At 51.7% G+C, this 27,010-nt stretch overlaps 1 protein-coding gene across 1 annotated transcript in view; it reads left to right on the top strand.

Annotated features, from left to right (window-relative positions):
- WDR27 (WD repeat domain 27) overlaps nucleotides 1-27,010 on the top strand; it is a 109,001-nt gene that overhangs the window by 72,874 nt on the left and 9,117 nt on the right. Inside the window, 1 exon segment of the mRNA XM_047732035.1 lies at nucleotides 2,419-2,517. Within this exon segment, the coding sequence (XP_047587991.1) occupies nucleotides 2,419-2,517 (99 nt within the window).

The raw sequence follows: 27,010 nt of genomic DNA, 5'->3' as shown, positions 1-27,010 counted from the left end.
TTACTACAAAGCTTTGATCACCCAGACAGCATGGTACTGGCACAGAAACAGACACATAGACCAGTGGAATAGAGTAAAGAGCCCAGATATGGACCCTCAACTCTATGGTCAAGTAATCTTTGGCAAAGCAGGAAAAAATATACCATGGAGAAAAGACAGTCTCTTCAATAAATGGTGCTGGGAAAATTGGACAACCATGTTTAGAAGAATGAAACTCGACCATTCTCTTAGACCACACACAACGATAAACTCGAAATGGATGAAAGACCTCAATGTGAGGCAGGAATCCATTAGAATCCTAGAGGAGAACACAGGTAGTAACCTCTTTGACATCAGCCACAGCAACTTCTTTCAAGATATGTCTCCAAAGGCAAAGGAAACAAAAGCGAAAATGAACTTTTGGGACTTCATCAAGATCCAAAGCTTCTGCACAGCAAAGGAAACAGTCAACAAAACAAAGAGGCAACCCACGGGATGGGAGAAGATATTTGCAAATGACAATACAGACAAAGGGCTGATGTCCAAGATCTATAAAGAACTCCTCAAACTCAGCACTCAAAAAACAGATAATCATGTCAAAAAATGGGCAGAAGACATGAACAGGCACTTCTCCAAAGAAAACATACGAATGACTAACAAACACATGAAAAAATGTTCATCATCATTAGCCATCAGGGAGATTCAAATCAAAACCACATAGAGATTCCACCTTACACCAGTTAGAATGGCCAAAATTGACAAGAGCATAAACAACATGTGTTGGAGAGGATGTTTAGAAAGGGGAACCCTCTTACACTGCTGATGGGAATGCAAGTTGGTGCAGCCAATTTGGAGAACAGTGTGGAGATTCCTTCAGAAATTAAAAATAGAGCTACCCTATGACCCGGCAATTGCATTATTGGGTGTTTACCCCAAAGATACAGATGGAGTGAAAAGAAGGACTATCTGTACCCCAATGTTCATAGCAGCAATGGCCACGGTCGCCAAACTGTGGAAGGAGCCAAGATACCCTTCAACAGATGAATGGATAAGGAAGATGTGGTCCATATATACTATGGAGTATGATGCCTCCATCAGAAAGGATGAAACCCAACTTTTGTATCAACATGGATGGGTCTGGAGGCGATTTTGCTGATTGAAATAAGTGAAGCAGAGAGAGTCAAGTCTCATATGGTTTCACTTACTTGTGGAGCATAAGGAATAACATGGAGGACATGGGAGATGGAGAGGAGAAGTGAGTTGGGGGAAATCGGAGGGAGAGACAAGCCATGAGAGACTGTGGACTCTGAGAAACAAACTGAAGGTTTTGGAGGGGAGGGGAGTGTTGGTTGGGTGAGCCTGGTGGTGGGTATTGTGGAGGGCACGGATTGCATGGAGCACGGTGTGGTGCATAAACAATGAATTTGGAACACTGAAAATAAAATAAAATGGGGAAAAAAGAAAGAACGCCAGTGTTGACACCCAGTGTCTATACCGGTCATTGATTCTCTGTATGTGCTGCTTCCCCAGCCTGAATATGAAGGTTCCTGACATTTGTGGCAGCTGTGAAATGTCCCGTAGGTGGTGATGAACTGCACAGTGTGACCGCAGCTGGGCCAGGGGTTCTCAAAGCGGGGTCCCGGGGCAACAACGGCCCACTTCAGGAATTATTAGGAGCTTCTACACTTCTGACCTCTCTGGGATGCACACGGTATCTGTTCGTAGACTTTATTTCAGAAACCACCATTTAGCCGACAACAGGATCATCTGGAGGTTCTAAATTTGAAGGGCTCATTTGTACATCAAAATAGGTTTATTATTATTTTTTTCATGGAAAAAGGAATATTTTAGAGGTTTTGCTTCTGCTACAATGTGGCATTTCTCTTTATTGCCAGTAGACTCCACAAAATACTTGTTTGCACATGTTGTTATTTAAAAATTCGAGTGGATCTCTCATCTCTTACATCACTTCAGAATGGTATCCAGTCCCAGACTTCATCTGTAAAATGGAGTGTCTGATGGCATCTATGTGTGTATTTACACACATACATATCTTTTCACATAGTAATACAACTAGAGAGGAATGTACATTTTTACCTTTAATTTTATCAGCATCCACACAAAAAGTTCAAAATACTTGAATTGCTCAAATTCCAGACTAATTAGCCAGAAGCAAAGAGTAGAAGGTTTTGTCAAGTTTATGGGAAAGGACAGCAAAACCCCACTTTGGGATTGCAGGCAAGGTTGGACTGTGGAGGCTTGAGGGGCTGCGGGTCCATTAATCCGACCAGGCGATGAGGGGAAGGCATGCATTGTGGGGTCACTGGTCTGTCCGGGGACCTGTGATCGCAATGTCACCCAGCCACGGGGGTGCTGCCGCCATGCGCCTTCCCGACCATTGGCCCTTTCAGCATGGAATCCTGTGTGTTTGTCTTGCAGGTGTACATATATGACATGGGCTCGAGCACATTTTCTCACAGACTGGCTGGACACATGGACACTGTCACTGGAGTGGCCTTCAGCCCGTCAGTCCCACAGGTATATCTGCTCGTCCACGCCATATGAGGCTTTCCTCACATTTTCTGTATCTGCTGGCCTTTGTTTGGGTGAAATCCTGTCATGTGTAGGGTGATGTGCCCCTTTTCATTGCGTGCAGGAAGACCGGCATGTGCGTCGTCATTGGGCGCACTTGCTCGTGGCTGTAGAGGACATGGGTGTGTCCACGGGCACTAGTGTGAACGCTGTCGTTGGCAGCCCCAGAGCAGCTGAGAAAAGGGTGTAGAGAATTCAGGTGGAGGAGGAGGACCACAGAATTTAAAGGCATTCGTGGAGTTAGGAGAAATGATGGGAAGAGAGTGGCATGAGCTGCGGGTCAGTCACACGGGAGTGTGTGGTCCTGCATTAAAATCCTAACTTCACGTTAGGATTCACCTTGAGGTGTGGTGAATATTTGGGGACGTCGATTCAGAGGATAGCGTTACCGTGTGATTGGGTCACCTGGCGGTGTGTACACAGGTCCACACGAGAAAGAAGTGGGACTGCCCTTCCCCCTCCCTTTACCCCCCAACCCCCGCTCTGCCCACCGCTTCCGTCAGAGGCACCTTAGACGCCTGGGCACATCTGGATTTCACTGACAGTGATGTCAGAGGCACGGATGCAACAGGCTGGCCACGTCACTGACCACAGAGCCCCTGTCCGTGCCACGGAGGTCCTCACATGGCTCGTCCTGGCATCAACCATGACGTAACCGTGTGGTGCACTGCTGGGGAGTGTTCAGGTTCAAGTGTTCTCTGCACGTGTCAGGATACAAGGCCGTGCTGTGCCGACCACAGGGGCCCGCTTTTCTGATGGGTCACACGTGTTGTCGTTAGCTGTCGGAGCGCTTGGGTTGGTGCTTGAATCCTCTGACTGACCTGGCACTGGGCAGGTGAGCGAGGGTCCGGGAGGAAAGGGGCGCAGACAGTAGCTGGGGTGAGAGGTCAGTGAGGCATGTGGCAGAGGGCAGGGTGCGGGGACCCGCAGGCAGGGGGTGATGTCTGTGGTCCTGAAAATTCAGTATTGGCATAAAAATGTCTGCATAACGGAATGAGAAGCTGCTCTGAACACCTCACCGTTTCCCCGCACAGTTAGCGGAAGCACGGGAGGCGGGAGGAGCAGGCTGTCCCCTGAGTGCTGATTCCTGACACGGCGGGAGGGGAGGTCGGTGCCCAAGCTGGTTTTCTGGCACTTCATGTCGGGGAACTGGGTGGGCACACGGAACACGAATGAGCTTTTTCAAACGTTAACGTGCGACACCGCAATTCACTTTATACAATTGCTGTTGAGTTTCCGGACCGGTGATACAGCCACCCAGCGCTCATTATCTTTGCACATGTGAGTTCGTAACAAAGAGCCTCATTGTTCAAAAGTTTTGCATTTTGTCTGATCACAGTTCTCAGAAAGATCTCTGTGAATGCTCTTCAACAGTGTCCTCAAGATGTTTAAAGGTCTCTGTTTTTTAGTGTATTTGTTTGATTTTAAGATACACATTATCCCTTCACTAACATTTCCAAAACTAAAGCAAAACTCAGACTCCTGCTTCCTCTCAAGTGCATGTCCTTCTATTTACAAACTTGCTGGTATCCACCGACCGAAGTACCTAACTCAACTTCTGTTCTAACATATCAGTTAAATGGTGCATCAAAACCACAATTTGATATTTTTATTTGTCAAAAAAGACTCCTCTGAGTTCTAATCACATCAACATTCAACTTTTAACGTATTAACATGTTAACATTTCAAGCACATGCGTAGGCGCAGAGATGCCCGAGCATGGTTGGAAGGCGGGGGTTCGAGTCTGCAGGCCGGGGAGCCCCAGTCAGTGGGGAGGGCGGGTCTGTGTCTCTGGGAGAGGGTGCCTCCTCCGTGTCCTGTCGGGCAGGACGGTGGGACTTGTGCGGCATGCTGCGTTCCTGGTGGGTACCTGTAATCATCCTCGCTCCTCACAAGAGGAGAGGAAAGAAACACCACCCCAGGTACATGACGGGGGACACCACATGTCTGGGTTGGTGGCATGGGTGCGGTGGGGCCTGACAGCCCTGAACCTCGCAGACCACAGCAGCTCACGTGGCTGCCTTCCCTCCACCCACTGCCTCACCTTCCTACGTTTCTCCGTTGCGCGAATGCCGGGTGACTACCCTCGACTTGAATCATGCTTGTGCCGATCAGCCATTTATTAACCTTTAAGCTTTTTCTCCTGGATGTGCGGTCAGTCCCTGCCCTCCACAGTGGCTGCTAGTGCTGGGTCATGCTGGGGACGGTGCTGGACCTGCAGGTCCAGGGAGGAAACCCAGATGTGCCTGCACGGCCTAGGGCTGGGTGCCACGACCCCAGCGTCATGAGCTCGTTAGGGCAGGGATCACGAAAGCCCTGCAGAGTCTGCTCTGGTGTGTCTGTGTTGCGTCTGGGAACTTAATTTAAGGGCCTTGTCCCAAGTGGCCGGATAGTGCAGCGGAGGATGCAGACCTTATGCCAGGGACTCAGCATGACTCTTGGAAAGGCAGGAGATGGATTGCTTGACTAGGTTTTTGTTAAATACATTTAATTATGAGAAATATTATTCTTTCAAAATTAAAGTTTGGTTTTCTCAGAATACTGCTAGATATGGTTCAGGAAGTTGTGTTTTTCACCAGTGCTGTTGCTCAGTTATCAAAATAAGACTGGTGAGTCTTTTGGAAGAAGATTGTACTTGTACTGATGAAATTATTCTCACAAAGCGTGTGGCTAAGAGAGGACTCGAAAATGAGCAGGAACCCTGGCAGCTCACAGGGAGTGTGGGCTCAGGCCCCAGAGACCGTGGCAGCATCTCACATCCTGCTGGGAAGAGCAGCCGAGTCCCCACGGCCCATGCTTGTCTCGAAGGCTGTGCCATCAGCTTGTGGTCACTGTGCACACAGAGGCCACTGGTGTACTTGTCCTAAGACACATCCATTCAGATATTGAGCTGTTTAGGGTGGGAACGTACATCCATCCCCAGTGATGTCCCTGGCTGGGACTGTGGCTGAGAGGTATGAGGAATCCAAACTCGGTGCTACAGAAGAGAGAGGACAGGCGTGTGAGCTGATGGTTTCTGATTGGAAGGGATGGGGCCACCAGTGACATGGGAAGTTCAGGAAGAAATATAGGGAAACTGTGGTTTAGCCGTGGCAGAAAGCTGCTCCGTGTGCAGACGAGTAGGTGGAATTTGTTGGAGTGTGTGACCAGAAGTCACAGATGTGCTTGTCATCATGTTACCAAACTTACTGTGTCAGTACTGTAATCATCAACTTCACCTTGTGTCCAGTATGAAATTATAAGAGCACTGATGTAAGAGAATATGAAAGCTCTTTTTTTGGTCTGTAAGTCATACATTTACCTATCTGTTTATTTAATTATTGTGTTACGTTAGTCACCATAAAATACATCATTACTTTTTGATGCAGTGATCCAAGATTCATTGTTTATGCACCACACCCAGTGCTTCATGCAGTCCGTGCCCTCCTTAATCCCCACCACCAGACTCACCCAACCTCCCACCCCCCTCCCCTCCAAAACCCTCAGTTTGTTTCTCAGAGTCCATAGTCTCTCATGGTTCGTCTCCCCCTCCCATTTCCCCCAACTCCCTTCTCCTCTCCATCTCCCCATGTCTTCTATGTTATTCCTTATGCTCCACAGTAAGTGAAACCATATGATAACTGACTCTCTCTACTTGACTTACTTCACTCAGCATCATCGCCTCCAGTCCCGTCCATGTTGCTACAAAAGTTGGGTATTCATCCTTTCTGATGGAGGCATCGTACTCCGTAGTGTATATGGACCACATCTTCCTTATCCATTCGTCCGCTGAAGGGCATCTTGGTTCTTTCCACAGTTTGGCGACCGTGGCCATTGCTGCTATGAACATTGGGGTGCAGATGGCCTTTCTTTTCATTACATCTATATCTTTGGGGAAACAAAAGCAAAAATGAACTTTTTGGACTTCATCAAGATCAAAAGTTTCTGCTCAAGTGCCCATCAACATAATGCTGATAGATCGTTACATACTTAAAATGTTATATATAACTTCATGCTAACCTCAAATCAAACTTATAACAGATACACAAAAAATAAAAAGAAAAAATCAAGGATACTACTAAAGAAGGTAATCAATCACAAGCAAAAAGAGCAAAAGAAGAAAGGAAGAGAAAAGAATACAAAAACAATGATGAAACAATTAACAATAAGGCAGTATCCGTGTACAAACCTGTGTATCTCGTGTATCTCCTTTGTGCTTTTAACTTGGATTAAAAAATGAAAATTGTTTGTATTTTCATATGACTCAGTATGATCAGTGATCACAGTTGAACCTCTGTTTGTGTATCAGTCCGAACAGACTGAGCCTCCCAGTGATGATATTAATGATAGTAAATATTTACAGTATGTGTTTCAGAAAATCAACCAAATAGGAATAGGTTTATTTTGTGGGAACAGGGACATCTTCTGAGAGTTCCACCTGCCACAGAGAGGAGGTTCTTTCAAGACCTAGCCTTTGTACTCAAAGTATCAATCAGTTCATAAAAAGAAAAGGAAAATGGAAAATAATAGCATAGTAATGCCCACTTGGAAAAAAGAAAGCATATATATCATCATGCAGTTACTGGAAAAAGTTCAAAGCTCTGGACCTAACTTGAGGGAATCCTGATTTCCCTATGACTTCTGACTTTGTGACTGATCTTTCCCCATATGGTCCAAAATTTCTCCTCTACTTCCTTCATTATAGCAGATGGCTTAGCAAATGTAAGAATAGAGCATATTCATATGAACAGAATTAATGTTAAAGTTAATGGTGAGAAAAAGAGCAAAAAATTAGAAATTACAGCATAAGAAATTTTATCTCCAAGTATCATGTAGGGATATCATGTAAGTTTGTCGTTTTTGCCTTTGCATTAATAATTTTAGATGTCACTTTTTATTTGATATTACAGTTTTGAGACCAAATAAACTTTTTTTTGGCAAAAAAAAAAAAAAAAAAACCTTGTGCACAGCAAAGGAAACATCCAGCAAAACAAAGAGGCAACCCATGGAATTGGAGAAGATATTTGCAAATGACCCTACAGACAAAGGGCTAATATCCAAGATCTATAAAGAACTCCTCAAACCCAGCACTCAAAAAACAGATAATCATGTCAAAAAATGGGCAGAAGACCTGAACAGGCACTTCTCCAAAGAAGACATACAAATGGCTATCAGACACATGAAAAAATGTCCATCATCACTGGCCATCAGGGAGATTCAAATCAAAACCACATTGAGATACCACCTTACACCAGTCAGAATGGCCAAAATTAGCAAGACAGGAAACAACATGTGTTGGAGGGGATGTGGAGAAAGGGGAACCCTCTTACACTGTTGGTGGGAATGCACGTTGGTGCAGCCACTTTGGAGAACAGTGTGGAGATTCCTCAAGAAATTAAAAATAGAGCTTCCCTATGACCTGGAAATTGCAGCATTTGAATTTTTAAGAGAAGTTGAGATTCAGCATATTTTAAGTCTACTTTCTTAGATTTTTGAGAATTGGGAGCATTTTGCTTTTTAAGTTTTTTTTTTCATTTAAAGTATTATACATTCATATATATTATATATATCTTGAATGTATTTGAAATGAATCTTGACAATTTTATTTTTTTATTTTTTAATTTAATTTAATTTTTTCAGTGTTCCAAGATTTATTGTTTATGCACCCACCCAGTGCTCCATGCTATACATGCCCTCCTTAATACCCACCACCAGGCCCTCCCATCCCCCACCCCACTGCACTCCAAAACCCTCATAAACTTAATTCATTGCCTGAAGATTTTTAATCTGTTCATCATGAGTAGCTTTAACACAAAAGGAAGGTATTTTGCTTGTGAATATTAACATTTACTCGATTTCCAAATATAATAAATAGATATTAAATCGAATGAGCTTAAGGAAACTAGATCTTAATATCAGAGTCTTTAATAAATTGAATTGTAATTTTAAAGAGTCAGAATGAACCACCAATCTCAGCATTGCTGTGGAGATGAGAGTGAAAAGGCATGACGCTGAGTCCTTCCTTCCCGTGGCCCCTCTGGAGAGTCTGCAGTTGTGGGGGCGCGAGGACGTGGTCCAGGTAAAGGCGGGGGGGCTCTGGGCGCTGCGTGGGGTCAAGCCTGCCGTGCGGGGGCTGCCTGCGGGGCGCACGCAGAGCTGAGACCGCGGTAGCTGGTGGAGCTCTTCTGCCGCCACAGTTGACACAAAAGCCCAACAACGGTCCCGCCTGGCGTTAACCGTAGCTCAGTCTTGAGAAAGTGGCGTGCATGGTGGCTTCTGGGAGTTCGTGGCCTACACTCGGTTCAGGATTTGAAGGTCACTAAAGCGGTGCTGAAGACATCTGCCATTCATTAAACGGAACACATCTTCCCCTTTTCCGTGGTGACGTCATTCTGCGTTTGGTCACAGACATCGCTGCCTTTTACGAGGAAGCTTCCTGAGCCCTGCAAGGCACAGTGGTGGGGTGTGGGCTTGAGGTCATGACCCCGGCACTGTGTGGACTACTCCCTCTCTCAGCTGTGTCGGGAGAAGGACAGCCATCTGGCAGAGCTATTTGTCCTCTGGACGGGAGGTGTGTGCAGTTCCACACCGCTCTAACTCAGGGCGAAGCCCTGACCCCCAAGCCCATTGCTGTGTGAGGTGAACCTACAGAGTCACGTCTGTAAGTCCCGGCGGGGTGCACGCACTCGTCTCGGCAAATGGCAGGACGGAGTGGTCATCATCGAAACCGTTCTGGATTTTCTTCTTGTGTAGCCTGTTCAAAGGCCGGGAGTGCAGGGAGGATCCGCTCAGGGGCCACGAGCATGGACGTGGCAGGTGCCTTCTCTGGGGAGGCAGGAGGTCACGGTGGAGCACGGACACCTGCTGGGGCCCCCCCGCCCAGAGGAGACACCTGTGCTCCCCTGGCGGTCGGTTCTGCCCAGACAGAGCTGGGTGTTCTCCAGCGGTCTCCCGATGACGCTGAGCGTTGTAGTGTGATTGGGGTCTTACTGTGGTTATTACAGAACGTTTCTTCCGTTTGTCACTGATGAAAGGGTCCCTCTCCGTGTGCGGTCGGTCTCGGACAGAACCAGGCTATTGAAGAAAGATCAGTAATAGAAGTAACAACGGAACTGATGCCGTCAGCAAATGGGAAAATGGTGCTAGGTCTGCAGAACTCGCTTCTTAACGCTGAGGTCCTTGGCGACGGCTCTGTTCCAGGAAGTGGATGGCTTCTAGTGGTTGTCCCCAGAACGTTCTAGCGGTTGTGCAATTCGTGAACACATACCGTGGAGGGAAATTGTTTCTTCACCGTTTAAAGTCAGGAAGGAAATAAATACATATTTTAGACTTTTAATATCCGGTGAGATGTTTTTAGTCGATGAAAGTTAGTGACCGACCCCCTTAAAATAAACAGAAGTAGACCAGGGTCCCCAGTGTTCTGTCTTACTTAGAGTATCGATTCACGCCAGTGTTTCTAATTTAGGACATCACATGGAACTGAATATTAAAGGTCCGTCTCCTTGATGACTGATGGAGAGCGAAGTTTCATCTTAGTATAAAATTTTACTAAAAAAAAAAAAAAATAGACCTTGCCTTTAGGAATCGGCCTTCATGTCCCGGTAGAAACGGAGCAGTCAGTGTTGGCGCTGTGCTCATGGGGACGCGCGCATCTCTGCTGGCCGCTGACACCTGCTGCTGGGGACACCGGCTGGCTTTCTCTTCTCCAAGCAGAGCACCTCTCTGGGATTGTTGCCTTATGAATGCTTCGTGGAGAATGGCCTTTCCTCTTATGTTTTTGAGCATGGAACTCAAATAGACTGTTCATTAACACGCCCGTGATTGTTGCAGAAAACACTCCAGCAGCTCATGCGGGCTTCGAGTGAGCAGGAGAGAGCGCGGGCCGCGGCAGTTGCGGGCCGGACTGCAGTGCCGTCAGGGGCTCTTCCACGTGTGGGAGTCCTTGGGTACCCTCCCGCCTCCCCAGCCTCCTCTCTGCGTCTTGGGCTGTGAGGCACGACGTGGACTGTGGCGAGAGTCAGGACCGGAGAACCAGGCTGGGGAGCAGGCGGCAGCCGTGGTGTCCTCAGGCTGGGGGGCTGCATGCGCTCCGGCCACGCGCAGGACACCAGGCTCCAGCTGTGTGCACTGTGTTGACACGCAGGCCGGAGTGCAGGCGTCACGCCGGCTGCCCTCTGCCTTCTCATCCGCGTGTCTGGTCCTCGTGGCACCCCCCATGACCGCCCGGGACAGGAAGAGCTAGTCACCTGTCCAGCACCGGGTGCCCTGTGGACAGGAGTGGACACAGGGGCCCTGGGCTGCGGAGGCCTCGTGGTCTTTGCAGTGAGCTGCGAAGTCGTGTCTCACGCGTGGCTCTTCTGAAGTTCTCCGGCAAGCGGGTTCTCTCTCAACCCCTCCCCCCATGCCCCAGCCCCCCGCCCTGCCCCCACCCTGCCCCCACCCCCACTTTGGCCTGGGTGACTCCTTCAAACTCCTTCACATGTGGACTCAGGGATCACCAAATTAAGCCAAACAGTGAGCTTGATAAATCTTATCTTCATGGTTTGGACTTTAAATTTTAAAATAAGAAAATAATGTATTTTGATTATGCTCAGTCCTTAAAAACCATATTGAAAGGAAAAAAGGTTTTGTTTCTCTGCTGCTTTTAACAGTCTCTCTCCGTCTCTCTCCCTTTGCTCTGTCGTGAAGAAGCAGGTCTGTGCTCGCCCCTTCCACTCTTGACTATGATGGTTTGTTTTTAAATCGTGCTTGACGTTTTCAGTGGAAAATCAGTTTGGTCAGCTGGTGCTGTGTCCCCGTCAGCAGAGGCTGGTTTGTGTGGGAGAAGCCCATGGGGTCCCCTCGGTGCAGAGAGACTGACCGACCTCCCCCTCCCCCAGCACCTGCCACTCCTCAGACTCTGTTCCGGTTTCTGTTTTGAGTCTGTGACGGTCCCCACGCTGCCCTCCGGAATGGACGGAGTCATGGCCACTCTGGTGGCTGTGGTGGACCGCGCGGTGAGTGCAGGTTTTCCACAGGAAACTTCATTGTCATCTCAGCGCGTGCAGCCTTTCCTGCCCTCTGACCCCCCTTCCGCAGACAGCCCTGCCACATGCACTCTCCCCCTTCAGGTCCCCAGTCCACACGCGCCTGCCATGCGCAGGGCTGTCCTCCACCCACACGGTGCTCACCGCCACCACCCGTGGTCCAGTCCATCCCACACCGCCTCGTGTCTTCTCTGGTGCCCTCCCTGCCTTCCTTCGCCTCTAGCAGATGGCACGGATGCTTCCTTCTGGGGCCCTTGTCTCCAGGCCTGCCCTGCCAGTGCCCCCCCCAACCCCTGTCACCCGCCCTCGCCAGCCCACAGGCCATGGTGGAGGCAGGCCACCGTCTGTGCCGCACGGGGCAGGGTGCTATGCGCTCCCTCCAGATCCCGCCGTGCACGCGTCCCCCTGTTTGGATGCGCTCATTTAGTTCAAGACACTTTCTAGTCTCCTTTGATTTCCACACTCGTCTGTGGGTTATCCAAACATGTTCTGTTCTGTCCCCAAGTGTGTGGGGACTTTCCTGAGATCTGTCCTTTTTTTTTTTTTCTAAAGATTTTATTTATTTATTTGACAGACAGAGATCACAAGCAGGCAGAGGCAGGCAGAGAGAGACGGGGGGAAGCAGGCTCCCCACTGAGCAGAGAGCCCGATGTGGGGCTCGATCCCAGGACCCTGCGGCTTAACCCACTGAGCCAGCCAGGTGCCCCTGAGATCTGTCCTTTAATGACATGTGGAGACCAGGCACGGCGTGGCCTGAAGCCACCGAACCGGGGTTCACGGCCCAAGTCTGCTGTGGCGGGTGGCCGTCACTCGTGTCTTTATCAGCCGGCAAGGGCGGTCTCGCGGTCCGTCCGTCCAGAACTGTGGGTTCCCTCCTCCTCGCCGTGATGCCGGCTTGTTTGCCGTGAGCGTGTGGAAGCTTGTTAGGGCAGGACGGCTCTGCTCTCTGGCTGTCTTCGCTTGTGAAGTGTGCTTTGGTCTGAAGGGAGCCACTCCAGCTCTCTCGTGATTACTGTTAGGAAGGTGTTTTCTGTTCGGTTTCCTTTTAACCCACTTGGGTCATTTATTTTCAGTGCATTTCTCATAGATACTAAGTTTTGTTTCATTCTCTTAACCCATTTGACTGTCTCTGCCTTTCAGTTGGTGTGTTCTGTGGTTCCATTTGATGAGATTATTAATTTTTTGAAAGATTTTATTTATTTATTTGAGTGAGAGTGAGAGAGAGAGGGAGCACGAGCACGGGAAGGGGCCACTCAGGTCCGACGCAGGGCTCCATCCCTGGATCCTGGGATCACGACCTGAGCCGAAGGCAGACGCTTCACCGATGGAGCCACCCAGATGCCCCCCATTAGATGAGATTATTGATAAGATCACGTTTAAACCTCTGTCTTATCTGTTCTGGATTGGCCCATTTGAGTCATCTCCATTTCCTGCCTCCCTCCTGTGCAAGTAAATCCATTTTGTTTGGTTTTTCCACGTCTTCACTTTTCCTGGCTTTTGTGTGCAAGTCCCTGTTCTGTTAACTTTGGGGGGCTGCACAGGGGCCTGGAGCGCGGTCACCGCACGCGTGCAGCTGGGCGTTCGGGGCGGCGAGTCACGCGTCCTCGCAGTGCACGTCCCTTGTCCGTACAGAACTTGGTAGTTACCTCCTGCAGAGACCTAATAACGCCAAAGCCTGTGTGTTCGCCACGTCATCCCACGTGACACTGCTGGAGCCCTGGTTTTCTTCTCTCTAAAATTCGGTGGTTGAACTTGGTGATCCTGAGGTTCTGCAGTCACTTTCTTCTGCACAGACAGGCCTGGGACAGCGCAGGACTCCGAGTGCGCGTGAGTGTGCATGTGTGTGCGCGAGCATGGTGGTTTCTGTGACTGTGTGTACATGGCCTTCATTTTGTGTCACACGAAGTGCGCGTATACGAGACGTGTGTGCAGCTGCGAGGCTGCCTTGGTGATCCCGTGTGCGCTGGACGGGTGGCTGAGGGCTGCAGGGCTACCTCTGGATTCAAACCCACAAGGCGTTGACTCAGTGATCATCTGGCCTCTGATGCCACATGCTGCTCCCCACATGCGCGCTGCGGTGGAGCTCGTTTAGAACGTCCTTTCTTGGCTACACAGCTGCAACCATCTTTTACCTGGAGCCAAAAAAAAAAAAAAAAAAGGTTTGAGTTCATCGTAAGCATTTACTTGTACTTTAATCACATTCTTAGGAAGTGGGAACTGAGTTCTCTTCATGGTGCAGATGGGGAAACTGAGGCATGAAGACGCTGACAAGCCAACATTCTTGAGCGGATGCTGTGCTGTGTGGTCTGCGCTCCGTGGAGCTGACGTCAGCCCAGCGTGCCCCGCACGACACAACCATGGTTCTGTGTGCAGACGCAGATGGAGGTCAGGGTGCCCCCACGGAGGGTCCCGGGAGAGACGAGAGGCTGGGCTGCGGCCGCAGACGTGGGAGCGGAGGCCGCGCTCTCCTGCCTGGGGAGGCTCGGGCACGAGCAGCGTTTTCCGTCCGGGATTCGTGCACCAGAACTGAGTTCTACCACGAGACTTTGTTCCGTGGTGGGCACCATGTTCTGTTTTTGTCGATACGGCGATCACGCTCTTTTCTTTCGCCGCAAGCTTTCAACTTCGCTTTCACATACAAGGTTCTAGTTCTGAAGCCGTGTCCTTCCCAGACGTTTCCTGCCCACCTCATCAGGCCACATCACGAAAGCTCCTTTCGTTCCTAAGAACCTAAGAGTCCCAGTACCTTCCTTTTGGAAATCGTTCTGCAGAATCTACGAGAGTCAACAGCAAAGCTGTAAGTTTAAATTTAACACAGACTTGAAGATGAAGCCGGCTTTTGTCATATTACTTGTTTAGCGTTCAAGTAATTTTCTCTAAGAGCCAAATACTGTACCAGAACTCGACCTTCCACTGTAACACAGGCATAACCTGTGCAGGCGATGCTTAAGATGAAACCCAGGTAAGGCATTGGTTCTGTTCGGGCTGCTGACAGAGTGTTGAGCAGCAGGGGAAGGAGGCTGAGCTGTGAAGGCCTCTGGGTCTGTCAGGGCTCCCCCAGCACATCGAGAGCGCCTCGCCGTCTGTGCGCCACATGGAAGACGGCCAGGGTGCACCGTCGGTGCAGGGTTTACTCTAGGACTCAGAGGCGAGTGACTTCCCTCTGGCCAGCGAGGGTCCAGACGAACAGCCTGTCGGCTGTACACTGACAGCTCGCGCACTCTGCACGAGTACGATGTTCGGGAATGCCGTGTGCAAAATGTGCTTGCGCCAAGGTCTGCTGGAGTGTTTCTGGAAATACCAGGGTATTTTGGCCCCTGTCCTGGATGTTCCATTTTCACTGATGCATGGAAGAGGCTGGAAAGTGAACGTTCACAAGGTCGTCGGATTTTGGTGCAGCTGGGTCTCGGGTCATGCCTGGAGAATCTGCTCTGGGTTACCTGGGAGCTGGTGTACTGGGTGTCTGCGGCTGAGCTAGCCTCCTGACTTGAGACCCTCTGCACACAGAGGCTCATACCCCGGGTTGCAGCCACTGGCTTCCACCCACTTCCCCCAAAGACCCATGTCCGTCATTCAGTGGCAAGGCCTCGCCGGACCCAGCCAGACCAGTTCTTAGGTTCAGCGGTGCACCTGTCTCTCTGCCTCTCTGCCTTTCTGCCTACCTGTGATCTCTGTCAAATAAATAAATAAAATCTTTAAAAAAGAATTAAAATGGCAAGACTGAAGGTGGAGGCAGCCGGTGTGGACCATGCTGTCACAATTGCGCTGATAGTGTGCTCAGAGTCACGTCGGAGGCTGGCTCTGCCCCTCTCGTAGGTGGGTGGTGGTCACAGTCAACTGTGTCCCAGTGCACGTGTCCCTGGGACCCATGCTACTCCAGACACAGGACATCCCCTTCACTGGCACCTTCCATGGCCCAGAGCAAAGAGTATCCCAGCATCTGCCCCAGAGCCTGGTCTGTCTTTTCTGGAGTGCCAGGCAGGGGGACCCTTTCTATGCTGCTGGGTGTCCTGGTGGTCCCTCCTATACGTGATGGAGAGCTTTTCTGTTGGGTCAGCCAAGGAGGTTCTGGTGTTTCCAGTTTGGGCGTTCAGGACTAAAGCTGCTTCTGGTGCAGGTGTTGTCTGTGTGGAGACATGTTCCCTTTTCTCCTGAGCAAGCAGATGGGGGCATGGCTGTGGGGCAGGTGCAGGTTCAGAACCTTCTAGAGTACGTGCCATTCACACCCCCCAGGATCCCTGCATTTCCTTAACAATGCCTGATATCTAACACTATGTCCTGTGATTATAGGCCTGTTTTTAACTGTTCATTGTTACTGTTGAGTAGTAGAACTTTTTACTTATTATTTTTAAAGGTTTACTTATTTGCGAGAGAGAGCATGTGTGTCCGTGAGGTGGGGAGGGGCAGAGGCAGAGACCGCCTCAAGCAGGCCCCCGCCGAGCACGGAGCCCGATGGGGGCTGGATCCCACCATCCCGAGATCCTGACCCGAGCCAAAACGAAGAGTCAGGTGCCGCGCAGAGCCAGCCAGGGGTCCCCGTTGAAGAACTTTAGGAAGTGCGTTCCGGATACTCAGAGGTGTATGTGTTGCCCGTGTTTCCCCTAATCTGTGGTTTGTCTATTTGTGTTGTAACATCCCTCAAGAAATGTTAAGTGTGGGATTTTTATGACGAGTGAATTTTACCTTCTGGCCTGTCTGGAAATTCTTGCTGGGCCAAAGCCTGCCGGGACATTCGCCGTGTTTTCTTAGGGGTCGTTCATTGTTCGTGTTCATACTTAGCGGTTCGTTCGGTGCCGTCAGCCTCCTATTCCCCGACGGCGCGCTGAGCCACGCAATGCGGGGCGAGCTGTGTGGGTCCCCCTGGAGGCGGGTTTCCCGATCACGACAGTGTGTCCCGTAAACACACGTTCTCTTCCACGTGGCTGTGGCCGTGACGGTCCTTTTCGCCAGCTGACTCTGTCGTGAACGCTCAGGTATGAGGTGTGTGGTGCAGACTGTGCGCCAGGAGGGCTTCTGCCCGATGGCAGGCTCTCTGTTGTTACGGTTTCGAGGCGCCAAAGGTCACGTGTGGCGTTCTGACATGCACGGCTTGGCGTCCCTAAGCCCCACGTTGTTTGAGGAGCAAGTGCAAGTGAAAACACAGCATCCCAAAACGTCTGTTCTCACTCTCTGGGCATGGCCAGCTGTGTCCTCGGGTCAGGTCCTGACGGTTGTGGCCGAGGTGCTGACCAGGGCTCCTGCTCGTCCTGTCACGGAACCTGGACTGGTTCTTCCAGTCCTGACGGAAGAGGCAAGCCGCCCTGGGAGACCCTGGAGGATGGAGGTTTGTGTAACGCTGGCCGGCTCAGAGGAGTCATCTCCCAAGGTCTGAGCCCCGAGCACAGACAAAGGAGGGAGTTTATACACTTTTACTCCATATCTGTGCCATTTCTTGGTGGCCGTGGCCGGGGGGCAGGAGGGACAACCTAGAATGGCCCTGGCACCGGGACTGGGATCTCCCTGCTGTATTGGCCGGCCACCTTAGAAGGCAGATTTCCCTTCTCATCTCCTTTGAGTCCCCTCCAGACACCGAGTTTAAGGTCGTCGTCTTCATTTCCTTGGGGTGACAGTAAGGAAGGACCGAGGCGTCTGGTCTCAGCAGTCTGTGTGGTCATTACCTGGTCAGGGCGTTCTGAGTACGAGGACCACGTGCTGCTGTGAGGAGGGGCCGGACTGGGGGGATTCCCACCCAGTTGTCTGCCACAGTGCTTCCCACCACGACCGACTCCCTCCTGCCGCTGGGTTAGGGCTCCTTGGACACCCCCGGCCGGTCAGCGCAGAGACAAGGTTCCCGCTACGCGGCCGCCAGCCGGTTTCAGAGGAGTGGGAAGCCGGCGGATCGGGCTGGCGCTGTCAGGCCAGGCCGGGCTCAGGGAGGGCCGAACGTCCGCTGTGCGCTGTCACATTAGCCCCGGCACCGGACCAGGGACTGATGTCGGCGGTGCCCAGGGAGCTCCTGACACAGCCTCAGGCTCACGAAAAGGGGAGTGGCTGTGAGGGAGCGTCGGAGGCGACCAGGAGGTCTTGCATGTAAGTGGGACGTCGCTTCCAGGGAGGACAGAGACTGGGGGAGAGACTGACGAGCTTGCAGGGTTGTCATTGGGGGTGTCTGCCCTCTGCTGGGTCGGGCAAGCTGAGGCCATGAGGAGGACCAGCGCACCGGGTCACGGAAGGCCAGGACTGCCCGGGGTCGGGAAGACCGTGCTGCAGTGTGCCCGGGAGCAGACAGCAGGCGGCCGGCCGTGGTGGGTCCACAGCCTTAGAGGGTGCCATCGTGGCAGCCCGACAGCAGGTAAAGCCTGTGGACAGGTAAGGGCAGTAGAGCGCCGTAGGGTCACCCAATAAACAGTAACAATGGCAAGTCTCTGGGGAAAAGTCCAGTCAAAGGTGCAAGTGTAGAGTCCGACCCCCAGGAGGAGGGGTGCTGTGGCGGTGGGAACCGGGCACCGCAGCGCACAGGTGTCCGTCCATCGTGAGGTCTCACTGAAGGCGAAGCCAGAGCGGGTCTGCGGGGTTTGGTGGGACTTTCACTGGTGTGGCTCCTCGTCCAGGTGACGGGCTTTGTTTGCTCTGGAGTGGAGGACCCGTGGGGGGACACTGGAGACCTTCAGGGCAGTGGGAGTGGTTAGAAAACAGTGTGGGGCCCTGTCCACTGTGGTTTGCCGGGGTCCCTTTTCCAGTCTTTGACCTGGACTGAGTCTCCAGCTGGAAGGAGTGCACCTGGGGCCCTGAGGAGATCGGGGCTCTCGGTGGTCACCTTTGTCATTTATTCAGAGTGGCCCCAGGGCCTAAAGTTGCCTTTTTTTTTTTTATCCCCAGTCTGATGTACGTTTCCAGGAAGGCTCTCTAGGCATGGGGGAGGCCGTCCACACACTAATCTGAAAGGGGAGAAACCTAGCATCCCAGGGGTGCAGTGGGCACGCAGGGTGGCGGGTCTGGTCATGGGAGGTTAGTCCCCCGAGCAGACTTTGCCAGGGTCCCCTTGAGGGTGTGGTTCCTTTGCTTTCCTTTCCCTGAGTGTCCGGGCCGGTGGGCGATGCGGAGCCTCCAGGTGATGCTGAGAGATGGTCAAGACCTGGACATCGTCTCCTATACATGCAGGCCTGTCGTCACTGTGCGTGGTCAACGGCAGGCCGAACCGGGGCACGACCTCCCACACGAGGACTTTGGCTACTTCCAGCTTTGCTCCGTTCTGGTCAGGAAGGTCTGGACCCGTCCAGAGTACGTGCACGTTATCACCAGGTGATGTCAGGGCCCCTCCTCGGCTGCCCGTCTGCGTCTATGTCCAGATCTCCGAGCGGGGCTGCTCCCCTCCTCCTCTGGACTCCTGGTGGGGCCGTGGCGCAGGCCGAGCGTCATGTCTAGCGCAGGTTGTGCATTGCGTGCTGGTTGCTCGGCACAGTGCCGGCTGCTGGCGGCTGGCGGATGCAGGAGAGCTCCTCGGCGGGGTGGGGGTGGGGGCTGCTGCCATTTTCCCCAGGTGGGTGAGCCGGTGGTGTTCCTTGACTAGATGCCCTCCTGTTGTTGGGATGAATATGTGCCCGTCTGGCATCACCCATCATCCCTTTTTAGTCAGGGTGGGCCCCTAAGCCGTGGCCCATTTTTGTCAGTGTAACTGGGTGGAAGGACTTCTCCCAGGGCTGTCAGTGCCATCGCCAAGGAGGGGCTCTGTGTCCTCACCGGCTGGAGTGTTGGCAGCCTCATCTGCCAGATGATTTCCCCGCACTACGGGGTCGTCTCCTTTCTGGGGTCCCTTACTGTGCAGAATTGCTACTTCCCTTGGGAGCCAGATGGCTTCGAGGAGTTTTAGTATCTTCCTTGTCGTTGATAGTTTTCCCGCGGCAGTAAGGAGGCCCCTCTCCTTGCGGACGGCCCCGTGTATGTGCCCAGGAGCAAAGGCGCACTCAGAGGCCTGTGGAGGTTGACTCGCATGTCTTCGCTGAGGGTGAGGGCTTGGACGAGGGCATATAGTTCAGCCGTTGTGCTGGCCGTCCTGCCGGTAATGCCTCAACCTCCAGGACTTGAGTGGTCACGGTCACCGCGTAACCTGCTTTCCGGGCACCCTCTTGTAGGTCACGGCTGCCAGCGCTGGACAGCGTGAGCTCCGGATCCTTCACGGCTCGGTCCCCAGTCTGGACACTTGTGTGGGCTTCGTCAGTCGCCTCGGAGCAGTCAAGGTCTGGTTCCCCCTCTTCTGTGAGGAGAACGGCTGCTGGGATAATGTTCTAGCCTCAGGTGCATGGACTGGGCTGTGGAATTTCTGAGATTCCCTTAGCTGGGAAAGAGCGTTCCTCTCGGTGATTGGTTTGTGGGTTCAGAGGATTAGGATTTGTTTGTTCCTGTTCCATTTTAGTGGGACTGGAACGACAGTGTTTGGAGCTAGAGGGGTGTCAGGAAGCTGGTTTTTCTGTTCCTGGACCCAGAGTGTGGCGAGGCTCATAGCACGTTCCGGCATCTGCCCTGTCACCAAGACCCGGACTTCCTGTCTGGCCCACTTCTGGGCTCTGTGGTGCCACTCCTGGTGCCAGGACCACACACCCCAGGACGGGCTCTCATCGGCAGGCTCCCCGCTCACAGCAGTGCCTCCGTCCCCAAGAGCACAGCCACATCCTGCCATCTGGGGAGCTTGGGCCGGAGCAGGTGTGGAGGCTCCCATGGCAGTCAAGGCTCCGATCACGTGTCGTCCCCAGAGGCTGACGGCTTTCTGTTTGAGTTTGCATGTGTCGAGCTGGGGGGGGTACTGGTTATTTGCCATTGAAGATACTCATCTGCTGAATATTGACAATTCTGTATCAGAAGTGGGGACGCAGTCAGTTCTCAGGAATGGATTCTAAAGGGACTCGAGGCGCTCTGTGTACAACATCTGTCCCGGCAAACTCCCCGCCTGCCAGTTACTCTCATGCACTGATGCCTGGTGGCAGGTGGCGGGAAGGTATCCAGGATCAGGCAGGAGAAACAGGGAGGGAAGATCGTATCAGTGAAGAAAAATGCAGAAAGGGGCTCTGGTGAGAAGTACCAGAGGACGAGGCAGGGATCCTTAAGTGAGAATTTAATACTTTCCAGTGAAACGTGACTGTTGGCATTTATGCAGGCCGGGTGCTGGGGTGCGCACCACCTGCAAGGAGTTTCCGTGTGCCCAGGCTGGCCCTCTGTCCTGTGTCCTGTCCCCACCCACTGACAGTCACGCGGATGTGTTCAGAGGTGAACCGAGGCCGGTGTCTTAACCATGTGGCCCAGCCAGGCGAGGCCTACACGTGGGTCCCACCCACCACCCGCCCTCGGGAGCCCTGCATGGCCACTTCCACGTGTGTGTGTCAAGGCTCCTAAGGCCGCGTGGTGCTCAGGCAACACGGGAGCCTCCCTTGGGATCTCCAGGACAAGCACGTCAGACTCGGAGGCAGAAGCCCCACGCTTGCTCGGCGCCGGCTTTCCATGACTCCTGTCTGTGAGGAGGAAATGCCCGAGCCAGCTGCTGCCCTGCACTCTCAGAGGGGAAGCCCCAAACAACCCGATTTTCACGGGCCGTGGGCATTCAGAAAATGAAATAAACAGTAGAATAAACTACAGCAAATTGAAGTAGAATTGCAACATGATTTTACTGTAACATAAGAACTAGAGACAGCTGAAGAAGCCACGTATCATGACCCCAACTCTGTCCTCTCTTGACATGTGACAGCAGACGCACAGAACTGTTAGTGGAACCTGGTGTCAGTTCAGACGAGCCAGCTCGTCCGGCCGCGGCACGCGGAGAAGGTTAGACTCGGCCAGAGGATGTTGTAAAGAACTAGTTAGGTGTTTCCAACGAAGGCTCAGCATCACTGTTAAAGAAGAAAAGAGGCCTGAAATGGAAACTGAAGTCCCTCCTTCCAGGGGAAGGAAGGGAGGAGGGAAGGGAGGGAGGAAGGAAGGCAGAGAAGGAGGGAGTAGAGGGAAAGAACGAAGAAAAGGAAGAGAGGAAGGAAGGAAAGGGAAGGAGGAAGGAGGGAGTGAGGTGGGGAGGGAAGAAGTACGCAACCACCACAGTGGCCCAGAGACCCAACTTCAAAGTGCTTTTCCTAAAACCACGACTGGAGAAAAGAACAGCAGAGGGTCCTGTGTTTAGATGTCACATGAGCCCAGATGACAGTTCTGGCCTCTGCTCACATGTTTCAACAGTGAATCACATTTAAAATAAGGATTTGCCAGTGCGCTCTCATCACCGAGGGCTGAACTGCTTGGATGTGGACGGGAGCCTGTGACCACAGGCTGATCCCGAGTGGGGAAGCACACGGAGCAGGGTGTCAAGGATGGGTTGTTCACGGGCCGGTCCCCAGGGGGGTTGCACATGGGGGCGGGGGTGTCGACGTGTTCCCCACGGCGTGCACAGCCCGTGCTCTGGTGGTCTCTGTGGTGCTGTCCTCAGGTCCTCCGCGGCCACTACACGGTTTGCTAAGGGACCCTTTTGCTTGAGGCAACCCCGGGGCAGAGGGATCTGCAGGCCTGGACCGGTTCCCTTTCAGAAATCACCAGTGGACCTTCTGCCGGTCTACAAGACACTTAGTGTAGGTGTAACTCATGGGGGACATCAGACACTCTTCTAGAAGCAATAGTTCACGTTTTAAAGTCTCTTTTAAGTTTCTTCTTGATAATTGCTCTGAAATTAGTTCCAGTGCACAGACCGAACTTTCGGAATAAGGTGCTTGTGAGTTGGAACCTGTGCTGGGCTCACTGGGGCCCCAGGGCTGCTGCGGGCTCTGAATCCCAGGCAAGGCTCCCCAAGCGCCGTGCCTTGATGTCATCGGGCCACGACTTCAGGACTCAGCGCCGCTTCGGATCACTGTGTTCTGGAATTGCTTTCTTGAAAATTTTAAGCAATCATCATGACAACAGTGTTTATTTCTAACAAAAATATAGGCCCTTGCCTGCTTCTGGAGCTGATTAGCTGGAGCTCTGTTCTCCACTGAGATGAGATGTTGACTTTGCAAAACCGCTCCGTGGGCTGGAAGCAGTGCCCCAGGTCCCCCGGGAAGGCAGTTTCATGAGTCGGGTATGTGTGCCACGTGACTAGACTGCGCTGTGCATGCCCAGGGGTCACCTCGGCCTTAGAGCCGTGCCGGAGCCCATGAGAGGCCACGAGACGGGACGTCCTAAAGAACATTCAGCTACTGATTTCAGCCTGAAAGTTGCTGTTGTGAACTCCTTCACTCACTTCTGCAAGAGATTGACAATTCCTTGTATCTAAGATTCTTTAAATTCTTTGTATTTTAAATTCCAGTAAATTCTTCCACTTGCCCTGAAATTAGCAATTAACACAAAATGTTAAGCATGTTCTTTATTACCTGTGATACTGGATGACTCCTGTCAGCTGCCCGCTGAGGGCTCACTGTACATGCTCTGTGCCCCTGTGCTCCCCGCCGGATGAGGACGTCAGAGCTTCTGTACCGATGAAGGGAGCATCCGGCTAGACAGAGACACGTTGGCCTCATGCTCATAAGGGTCTCACCTTCATGCTCTCGTGTCCTCTGCCGCTTCGGATGGGAAAACTCTGTACACCTGTTAATTCAGGGGGAAGAATTCACAAACGGGATTTCAATGAGTCAGTGCCAACTCTGGCCATTTGGGAGCAGGATAGAAACATGTCCTAGGATGACCTTCCCACTGCGCACGGTTACCCGTCTGCTCACCTTGGCGCACGAGGAACAGCCAAGAGCTGGAGGTCAATGCTGGCCATCTCGGGGCAGAGGCAGTGCACATCATGAGGTCTCGGCACTCGGGGCACACGGCGGCAGGGATTCGTCTGAAAACTGTCCTCAGGATGTGGCAGCTCCTGACCCGGGGACCCATAGAAGCTCCGCTCTGATGCTCATGGAAAGCAGGAGGGCGTGGGGCGGGGGCGGCAGGGGCTACGTGTGGCACCGGGTCCCCATGATGAGTCTGCCAACGCGTGGATAGGTGTGTCCTTCTCCCTATGCTGGCGTTCGGTTGCCTTTGTCTGCGTGGTGTCGTTCGCACTGCACGGGCTTTTGAAAGGTGTATCTGGTATATAATTTTCTTTAGTTGTAAATGATGCCGTTTCTGACATTGGTTTCCTCAAGTGTCCGTGTACGAGATGAGGTGGGATTCTGTATGATGTGACTTTGGTCACGTGCTAGGGGTTGCTTTTTGTGGCTTGTTTTTGTGGATTTTGTTGTGTTTTTTTTGTTTTTTGGTAGTCCTCGGGGTTTTCTCCGTAGAGAGTCGTGTCATCTGCAGAGACGGAGCGTTTTCTTCCCCGGCAACACGCACATCATTGGGTCCCACTCTTGCCGTATTGCTGTCGTCGGGGCTTTGGGCACTGGGCCGAGTAGGTGTGGACAGCGCCCCGGTGTCCCCAGGCTGGAGCGCTCAGTCCCCCACGTTACCCGTGATGCTCGCTGTCACCATTTTGCCGGCGCCGTGGAGTCTTCATTCATCACTTTCGTCACGATGCGCGGTGGCTTTTGCCAAAAGCTTTCTCAGCGACAGCCGATGTCCTGGGGCGTCCCTGCGGCCTGCGGCTGGGGCGGGCCACGCAGCTCTGACGCCGCGCAGTGTCCCGTGTCGGTGCTGGAGGCCGGCGGCGCCGAGCATGCGGCGTTCTCCGTGTGACGACCGTGGTTGTGCGGGAGCGGGCACCGGGGGGGCGGGCCGCGGCCCCGCGGGAGAGAACACGCGGGCGGTCCAGGACACACGCTCCCCCAGTCCGGAGCAGCGTCCGACAGGGTTAGTGCGGGCGCCGGAAGGACAGTGATGGACGGTCCTTGCCCAGGTGGGCACCGCCCAGAGCGACACGGGGCCTGAGCGCGGGAGGACCCGCTGCCTCCCCCCCGCCCCCCGCCCCCAGGCGAGACACTGATGAGGTCACCGTGCTCGTCTCATGGGACTTACTATTGTTTTGGAAAATAGAGTTATTTTCCGTAGAACAGGTTATTTATGTAAAAACGTAATGGACTTACCACTGTTGGATGGATTCGGGTATAAATGTGTTTTTAAATTCTCAGTTTTAATGATAATTTGCTAAATATTGGTGGATATAACCCCGTAAACAAAAGGTCTTTGTGGTTCTCAGTAGTAAATTTTAAGAGCATGAAGGGGTACGGAGAGCAAAAAGCTTAGGAACTGCTACCACATGGAAGGATTTTTCTGGCTTTAAATAATGTTTTAGATTCATTTTGGGAAGATTCCTTTCTAGAATTTGTTCATTCACTAAGACTTAAAATGTATTGGCATGAAATTGTATTCTTTAACCATAATTTATTGTTACTTAATTTTTATTATAATTTTAAAATTGTGATGTTGTTTGAAACTTATAGGAAAACTATAAGAATAATGCTTGAACATTCTTTATAGTTTTTACCAAGATTAATAACAACTTTATTTTACATTATTATTATTATATTTTTTTGATGAGGTATGAAACATTTACTTTATTGTCTGGAACAGTACAGTGATCCCCATTTTATTTTTTATTTATTTTTAAAAAAATTTTATTTCTTTTCAGCGTATTTTATATTATTTTTAATTAACTTGCTGTTTATCCCTCTCTTCTCTCTTAATCTCTCTGCATGTAGCTAGTCAGCACTTGAAATTTGGCTCGTCCAAATTGAGACGATCTATAAATGTAAAACACATCAGATTTTAAAGGCTTGGTACAGTGATATAAATTCTTTCATTAATTTTATATTGATTACATGCTGAAATAATATTTTTATATACTGGGTTAAGTGAAATATCAAAATTAAATCATCTGTTTTTATTTTTAGTGTGGCTTCTAGAAAATTTTAAATTATACATATGGCTTGCATATGTTTCTGTTGGATTGTGTGTATATAAATTTGTTTTTCGAAACCATGACTGGTGTGTTGGAGAAATTTCCCCTTTATGTCTGAACACATTGGGATGCATTTCCTAAGAACAGTGACCTCCTCTTACGAACACGGACCGTGGTTATAAAGGTCAGGGAATGTAACGTGGACACATCCCATCCGTGGTTCGCGCCCAGCTCACATTCCAAATCCCTCATGACCGCTCCCATCCCAGGATGATGATTTCACGTGTTTGCTTGTCTTCCCAGCTTCTCCTAACTGGACCGTTCCCCCGGCTTTCTTTGTGCTCCTTGACACCCTGTCCTTTCTTAGGGCCACAGGTCAGTTCTCGCCTGACGTCTGTTCTCTGCGATCGGTCGCTGTCTCGTCTGGACGGCCGCAGGGGTGGGGCCTCCCATCAGCAGCAGCGTGACTGCGGCTCGTTCGGGTCATCTTGTGGATGTTTCTAACTTGGCCAAGATACCGTAAATCAGGCTTCTTTTTTGTAAAGTCGGTATTTTTCCTTTCATAACTCATAAGCAGTTTGGGATATAAATAAGTATCCTGTTTATTATCAGACTTTTACCCACGAACTTTGGCATTCATCGAAGAACTCTGGCATTTTTGTGTAACTGGTTTTTAAAGAAGACGACAGACTTGAAGAGGAAAATGGATCGAGGGGGATCCCTGCGCACCAGCAGGGCTCACACGTGGTTTTCAGTGTGTGGGAGCTGGGCTGTGTGTAGGGGCAGGCGTGTGCGGACCGGAAACTAGGAGCCCCTCACGGAGCGGCAGAGCCCTGCAGCCAAGCTAAATAAACCTGGACGTGGGGACAGAGAACGGTTGGGAAAAGACCTCGTTTTAGGGAAAATCTCTCCTTGTGGTTTCAGAAGGACCCAAAGGCCTGGAACCTTCGCTTGTGGAAGGCGGGATGGCTGTCCTGAGGCCTGTAGAGCAGGACCCGGCAGAGGAGCCCACCTCTCTCCTCGGCCTGCATGTCACTGCGTTGGGCCCAGTGTTGGAAGTTCCAGAAAGAATGATTTCAGCCCAGTGTTGTAGAGAGCTTCACACAGAGAGCATCACGTGGCTTGAAGGAGAGCGTTCTGTTTACGAGGCATTTCTAGCCTGGGCTGGACAGGAGGGTGACCCGTCCCTGGGGACCTGCCTGCACGCTTCCCAACTCCCAGTGCTTGGTTCCAGAGAAGTTCGCGCCTCCCTTCGGCATCGCATGGGTCCCGTGGGACTCCTGGCTTCAGCAGCCGTTGCTCGTGCCCTGTCTGCTCCCTCTCCCCACCCCCAGCACACACCCTGTTCTGGGGGAGCCCCTGGGAAGGGGCACGTGGGGCTGCATCTATTTCCGTGTATAGTAATCCCTTCAACAGAAGGACTCTTGGCCGTGCACTTGGAAACAGCTTGTGGAGATGGGGCTGCGTCCTCATGGCCGTAGTTTTGGTGGTGAGGCCGGTCCCCCCGCCTCTCACCAAGCTTTCTAACACCTTAGTCCCCTCCCCCACCTCTCACCTGGACCCCCTCTTCCCCACCCTGCACCCGATGCCCTTCCTAGAACACAACCCAGATGTCGCTCTTACCACG

Source organism: Lutra lutra, chromosome 6, assembly GCF_902655055.1.
Source record: "Lutra lutra chromosome 6, mLutLut1.2, whole genome shotgun sequence".
NCBI lineage: Eukaryota > Metazoa > Chordata > Mammalia > Carnivora > Mustelidae > Lutra > Lutra lutra.
This window is presented reverse-complemented; position numbering and strand designations above follow the sequence as displayed.